This window comes from Phascolarctos cinereus, unplaced genomic scaffold (genome assembly GCF_003287225.1).
Source record: "Phascolarctos cinereus isolate Bilbo 61053 unplaced genomic scaffold, phaCin_HiC Scaffold_2;HRSCAF=192, whole genome shotgun sequence".
NCBI lineage: Eukaryota > Metazoa > Chordata > Mammalia > Diprotodontia > Phascolarctidae > Phascolarctos > Phascolarctos cinereus.
Window position 1 is genome coordinate 268,884,284 of NW_027555625.1, and position 7,180 is coordinate 268,891,463.

The 7,180-nt window shown below is 45.9% G+C and overlaps 1 protein-coding gene across 4 annotated transcripts in view; it reads left to right on the plus strand.

Moving 5' to 3' along the window:
* Positions 1-3,392, plus strand: part of SH2D3C (SH2 domain containing 3C) — a 28,635-nt gene extending 25,243 nt beyond the window's left edge. For all 4 annotated transcript variants that reach the window (XM_020965553.1, XM_020965554.2, XM_020965556.2 and 1 more), the window contains 3 exons: positions 204-315; positions 1,077-1,283; positions 2,544-3,392. In XM_020965553.1, the coding sequence (XP_020821212.1) occupies positions 204-315; positions 1,077-1,283; positions 2,544-2,719 (495 nt within the window). In that variant the 3' untranslated portion in view covers positions 2,720-3,392. The remainder of the gene's footprint in view (positions 1-203; positions 316-1,076; positions 1,284-2,543) is intronic.
* The last annotated feature ends 3,788 nt before the right edge of the window (positions 3,393-7,180 follow it).

The following is a 7,180-nucleotide window of genomic DNA, read 5'->3' on the forward strand; positions in this document are numbered from 1 at the left end:
GCAGCAGGTACTCAGTGATGGTTTGTTGAATTGGAAAAAAAAATCATGATAAAATATTGAGGGCTTCCTATGCTAGGTTTTGTGAAAGCAAAAATCCACCTACGACTGGCAGCCTCCAGCAAAGACCCTTGTCCTTCCCTCTCCTCTGACTCATCTACCATTGCTTGTATCCTGTGTCCACTCCCCCCTCCCCCGACACCCAGATCTCACGACTGGAGCAGACTTGGATGACCCTGCGGCAGCGGCACACAGAAGGGGCCATCCTGTATGAGAAGAAGTTGAAGCCCTTCCTGAAGAGCCTCAATGAGGGCAAAGGTAGGCTCCTCCTGGGTACTTCCCCTTTCCCCTGGCGAGCACCGCACTCCCACTCCAACGGGCCTGAGCTGTCACACAGTTACAGGCACAGAACTACTCAGGCCTCAGAGAAGGACCGGCACAGACCAGGGTTGAACAGGGACCAAACTCGCATCCCAAGCCAAGGGGGCCTAGTAAAGTCTTCCCTCTTCCCTCGTACTCAGGGCCCTTTTAGGTGCAGATAATAATAATAATAATAAACATTTATACAGCTCTTACTATGCGCCAGGCACTGTGCTAAGTGCTTTACAATTATCTCATTGAATCAAGGTTTGTAGGGTTCAGGAAAGGAAGCTCCCACATCGCTCCCATCTAGTGCAGTATAGTTACAGACTTGAGATTTAAGAGATGCATTTTAATCTCAGCTTTGCCATGAACTGGCAATGTGATCTGGGGCAAGTTATTCCACTGGCTTGGGTCTGTTTCTTTGACTATAGATGACCTCTAAGGTCCCTTTCTGACTGTAACATTTCATGTTTTAAGGTCTTTTCTGGCTCTGCCCCTCTGTGATACTTTGTGAGCTTCTCTTTGGTTTAATTGACCCATAAAGAAGAGGAAGACAGGGGTATTTCTGTACCAGGGATGGAGGCTGAGGGACCTTTAGGAGCACAGATCCAATATGGCCCTGACATCCCTCCTCCCACCCCCATATATATCTAAGGCACTCAGAAGTTGCAGTGGATGGAAGCTTTAGCTGCCCCTCTGTTTATTCCTAACTACAGACAGCCCGCCACTGAGCAACACGACCTTCCCTCATGTGGTACCCCTCATCACCCTTCTGGAGTGTGACACTGCACCTGCAGAGGGCCCGGAGCCCTGGGAAAGCACAGAGCATGGCGTGGAAGTCATCCTTGCACACTTGGAGGCTGCCCGCACCGTAGCCCATCATGGGGCCCTATACCACACCAATGCTGAGGTCAAGCTTCAAGGTAAGGCACCACGGAGCCCAAAGATGGAATCCCAACTAGCAGGCAGCCCCAGGCCAATTCCTCAGAGCACGGGGATGCTCAGCCTATCTCAGGAGCACCATCAAGGCTGATAGCCTGGAAGAGCTCTTTGGGGCAGCTGACACTTGTGGACCATATTCTTTTCTATCTCCTTTCCCTCTGGGTCTTGCTCTTTTCCTTTCTCCTGTTTTTCCCACCTTTCTTCAGCACTCTCTCTCTCCCCCTCCCTCTCTCTCTGTCTCTGAATCTGTCTCTCTCCCCCCTTTTCTCCCCCCCTTTTCCATTTCCATTATCCCCTTTTCTTCATTTAATTTAACATAGATTGTGTAGAGCTTAGTACTCATCTCTTTCCAAGATGTACCAATTGAATTCCCACCCATTCTTTAAGGCACAGCTTAAATGTCACCTCCTCTAAGAAGCCTTCCCCGATCCCTCTAGGCAGCAATGACCTCACTTGGGCCTCCCAAAGCACTTGCCTTTGTATTTCTTTCTTACACTTAACATGTCATATTATGTTATTGTGGTTACATGTGTTTGTAGTTTATGCTCCCACTAGACTATAAGCTTCCCTAAGGGAGGGATTGCGTCCTAACTAGATTTTATAACTCCCCAACACCTAAAGAGTGCTTTGTACAGGGTAGGTGCTCAATGGATTTTTTCAAAAAAAATAAATAAGATAAAATCCCTGTCATCAGGAAGCTTACAGTATAGTTGAGGAGGGATATGCAGAGGTGTGAAATTTTTTTTTTTTGGTTAGGCAATGGGGTTAAGTGACTTGCGCAGGGTCACACAGCTAATAAGTGTTATGTGCCTGAGGCTGGATTGAAGTCAGGTCCTCCTGAATCCAGGGTGGTGCTCTATCCACTGTGCCACCTAGCTGCCCACAGGTGTGAAATATTTAAGTAATAAACATAATCCCCAGTGCTTTGCCCATAGGATGGTGCTTAATAAGAGCTTTGTCATTCATTCTTTCAGAGAAAGGAACATAAATGCTGTGCCCAGTGAAGGGTATAGAGAGTCAATGACAGAAGTGTCCAGAGGTGGTCTCTAGGTGCCAGAACGACCATAGAAGGTTTTGTAGCAGAAGGAACACTTGGGCTGGGCCCTGAGGGATGAATGAGGTGTAGCTAAGCAGAGCAGGAAGGCAGACCCCCAGGCTTCGAGGCTGTGTTTCCAAGGTCCAGGTTCTGGGGATGGCAGAAGATCATGGGGCCTGGACTTCACCTGATTTTCTCCCCACAGGATTCCAAGCCCTCCCAGAGCTTCTGGAAGTGTTCAGCACAGAATTCCAGATGCGCCTTCTCTGGGGCAGCCAGGGTGCAGCCAGCAGCCAGGCCCTTCGCTATGAGAAGTTTGACAAGGTCCTCACTGCCCTCTCCCACAAACTGGAGCCTGCTGTCCGTTCCAGTGAGCTGTAGCCTTCCTGTGCTTTCCATCACCCCAGTACTCCTCACCCTCATGGCTGCAGGCAGCATTTGGGGGGAGGAGAAAAGGGGAGAGACAGATAACCCCTGCAGGCCTGGGGCCGTACACAAACCAAAACTTTTGCAATACAGAAAGCAGCCAGACTGTGCAAACACACACTGGAGGCATCCACCTGAGGGACATGGGGTTGTTAGAGCCTTTGGGACTTGGAAAGGGCCATATAGTGCCCAGGACAGTCCCCCACTTCAGCCCTTATTCCCTCCCTAGTACCCTGACCGACACTGTTCAAGGAATACCTCCTAAGCCTTCCCTCTGGTGTCTTCCCCAGCTTCCCTGAGCACCTGTGATGGTCCTCGACATTGCTCCCCACCTACTCCCTTATGTTTGCCCTTACTCGTTCACTGGGCCTCCTGAGAGGAAGGCCTCAGAGCCCCTCCCTCTCACTCCTTCCCTTACTTCTCCTTCAATTCTTCCCCACTCCCTGGTCCCCCAATACTTCAATTGGAGTCCCTTTTGTTCCTGACTCTTGGTCTCCGTGTCCCTCCCTCTCTTCTTCCTCTCCTGGGAAGAGACTCAATTTTGTTGTAAATAAGTTGAGTTCATTCTGTAAATAGATGTACAGATGTTGTGTTCTTTCTTTCATACAATAAACCTTTCTGGATCTTCTTTGCCTTTCTTTGGGGGCTGGGGAAAGGGGTGGGGGAAGGGAAGCTACTCTCCTTGGATGGTGGTCAAGAAACTCAGGCTCCTCTAACCTGGAGCCTCTTGGGCAGTGATGTCTGCTGGCAGCAGTTATCCAGTCCTCCAAATCCATTTGGTTCAAGTGCATTAAGAGCCTACTGATTATTGATTTGGTCTTGGATCCAATAATTCCTTGGGTCTAGGGCCAAGAAGGCCTTGGGAAAGGATGGAACTGATTTTTATTTCCAAAGGAAGATGTTGTAATGCCCTATTTTACAAGTTGGGAGAAATGCATGGTGCATCAGGAAACACATTGGATTTGAAGTCAGATTTTGTTTCAACTTCCCAGCTCAGCCACTTGCTACCTGTGCCACCTTGGGAAAGTTATAACCTCTCTGGGCCTCAGTTTCCTCATCTGCAAAATAAAGGGCTTTGACTAGACAGCCTTTAAGGTCCCTTTCAGCTCTAAATCTGTGCTCCTATGATTCTAAAATCAATGAAAGGTACAAGGCAAAGGCAGAGACAGCAAGTTTATTCTGCATAGAGCAGTGGCCCTGGAGTCAGGAGGACCTGAGTTCAAATCCGGCCTCAGACACATAACACTCACTAGCTGTGTGACTCTGGGCAAGTCACTTAACCCCAATTGCCTCACAAAAAAAGAGTTTATTCTTTGGACTCAGATACCCTGGGGTCCTTCTACCTGAGGACCCTGAATACAAGAATCTCCCCTCATGGGGAAGGGATGCTTTGTGATCCCTATTCTATAATCTGTTCTTATTGATCCTATTTCTCTTACTAATAAACTTCCTGCCTTTAGTTACTTTAAATCCATTTCTTTTTTTATTTAATATTTTATTTTTCCCCAATTACATGTAAAAACATTGAAAAATAGTCATTTAAACTCATTTTTGCAGAAGGAATTGTATATTATAGAAATTTAGCTATATGAAAAACTTCATATAGCTAAATTCCATATCATAAATGCCACATATACATATTTAGATAAACAATATTTATATCAAAATTTAGAGTTGAAAGAAACCTTTCAGGGGCAGCTAGGTGGTACTGTGGATAGAGTACCAGCCTTGAAGTCAGGAGGACCTGAGTTCAAATCCAGCCTCAAACCAAAATTTGACACTAGCTGTGTGACCCCTGGGCAAGTGACTTAACCCCAATTGCCTTAAAACTAAAAAAAAAAAAAACCCAAAACCAAAAGAAACCTTTCAGAGGTGACCATCTCCTGTAGTAGGAGACCATCTAATCTTATTTTGCTGATGGGTAAACTGAGGCCCAAAGGAAGGGAATTTATCTGTTCAAAGTCACATAGTCAGTAAGTAGTAGTCAGGATTCAAACCCAGGTTTTCTGCTCCTAAACTCAGTTCTTTTTTTTTTTTTTAGGACACCATGATGTTTTTGGTTTTCTCTTTATTAGTTACTCCACACTTTCTAATTGAAATTTCATTCTGGTCAAGCAGCGACTTGGATTACTTTTCTGGTCCTCTCAGGGCAACATATGCTGTATTTCATTGTACTAAGTCCTGAGGGCCTTGAGAGGGAAGATGATGGCTGCTTAGTGCCTGGAACAGGAGTCACCAATGGGACTGAGAAACACCCATGGGGCCCAATGGCAGGCCTACAACCTAAGCAGAGGAGAAGGAAAAATGGAGAAAATGAATCAGGTAGAAGGCGCTTGGAGATCACCTAAGTACAATCCACTCATTTCACAGATGAGGAAACCAGTCACTCCATCAACAAACAACAAAAATGAAGCACTAAGTGCCAGGCACTGTGCTAAGTGCTGGGAATATAGACACAAAAGTGATATGGTCCCTGACCTCAAGGAGCTTACATTCTAATGGGAAGAGACAACACAGACTTAGATAAGCATGTATAAGACACATACAAAGCAGACACAAGATGACTTTGGATGGGAAGGTACTAGCAGCTGGGGCATGAGGAAGGGCTTTCTGCACAAGGTGCCACCTGGGCCCAGTCTTGAAGGAAACCAGGAATTCCAAGAGGTGCAGGTGATGAGAGCGCTCCAGGCATGGGGCATTGACAGTGTCAAGGCACAGAGATAGGAGACGGGGTATTGTGTGTGAGAAGCAGGAGTAGGCCAGTATGGCTGGGCTGTGGAGGGCCGTAATGTGTCAAAAAGACTGGAAAGGGTCAGCTTGGGAAGGGCTTGGAATGCTGATAGGGAGCTGCTGAGATTTAGTTAGTTGGGATTGAGTGTGGCAAGGTCGGGGCCTGTGCCTTTGAAAAATCACTTTGGCAGATGTATGGAGGATGAATTGGAGTTGGAGACAGATTTGGGCAGAGAGACCAAACAGGAGGATCTTGCAATAGTCCAAGTGAAAAGTGATAAGGGCCTGAACTAGTGGGGTGGACTTGTGAAAGGAAAGTGCGTCCTGGTGCACATACAATAGATGCGGAGATAGAAGCAAGATTTAGCCATTGATTAGATACAAATAAGGGAGAGAGAGGAGTCAAGAATGACACTGAGGTTGTAAACCTGGGATGGTTGGGGAGAGGTGGAAGTAAAGGGAAGGGAACAAGCATTTTTTTTGAGATCATCCCAATATGATCTACTCACACCCATGCCCTCTGTCTATGTAGATTCCTTTCAACTGCCCTAATAATGATAAAATATTTTGGAGTTCCATGTGTCATTTTCCCATAGAGGAATGTAAAGAATTTAACCTTCTTTTGTCCCTTATGATTTTTCTTTTTTCTTTTTATGCTTCTCTTGAAATGGGGAAATGTGGAAGGGTGATAGGTTTGCGTAGAAAGAAAACGAGCTCTGTTTCGGATATGTTGAGTTTGCAGTGCCTACGGGACATCCGGTTTGAAATGTCTAGTAAGCAATTAGTGATTGTGGTACTGAAGCTCAGTGGAGACTGAGGCTGGATATATAGATTTAGCAATCATCTGCAAAGATATGACCATTAAATCCATGGGAGCTGATAAGGTTCCCCAGAAAAGAGAGGGTATCAGCAACAAAGAAAAAGGCCCAGGATAGAGCATTGGGGAAGATGAGTGGCTGTCGTACAGATCCAAAGTAATAGAAACATGATTTGAATTCAGTATCTTTTCCTTTGCTTCATTCTGTATCTACTCATGGTGATGTCAGGGCTCTTTGAATTCTAGAATTCTACATATAGCTAAAGAGGTAGTTAGAGGCTAATAGTCTATGGAGAACATTGAATGCCAGTTTGAACAGGAAGGTCGACCCTGGGGGAGAGGTTGGGACTGACCAGTCCCCAGAGGTCTGTGGCTGCTTCTGGATTCAGTTCTATCTTGACCTTGGTTCAACCTAGAGGATACGAACCAGAATCACAGAATTTTAGCCTTAGAAGAAACCTCAGTAGCCATCCAACCTAGCCCATATTGGAAAGGAATTCTCACTATAATACCAAAAGAATGGCTCTCCAATTTCTTGGAAGACCTTTAACAGGCAGGACCCTACCACATCCTGAGGCAGCCCATTTGACTTTGGGAAAGTTCTAATAACTAGAAAGTCTTTCCTGACATCATCTAAATTCATTTCTTTGCCACTTCCACGGATTGCTTCTGGCTCTGTCCTCTGGGTCCCAATAGAACAAATCTTATCCCTCTTCCATATGGCTTTTCAAGCATTTAAAAACAGTTGACATATCTTTCCCCACCAAGCTTCTAGGCTAAACACCAGTACTTTCAACCAATCATAGTGTGACTTAAGGCTTTTCACTATCAGGATCACCCTCCTCTGGACACTACATGGTCTCCAGTTT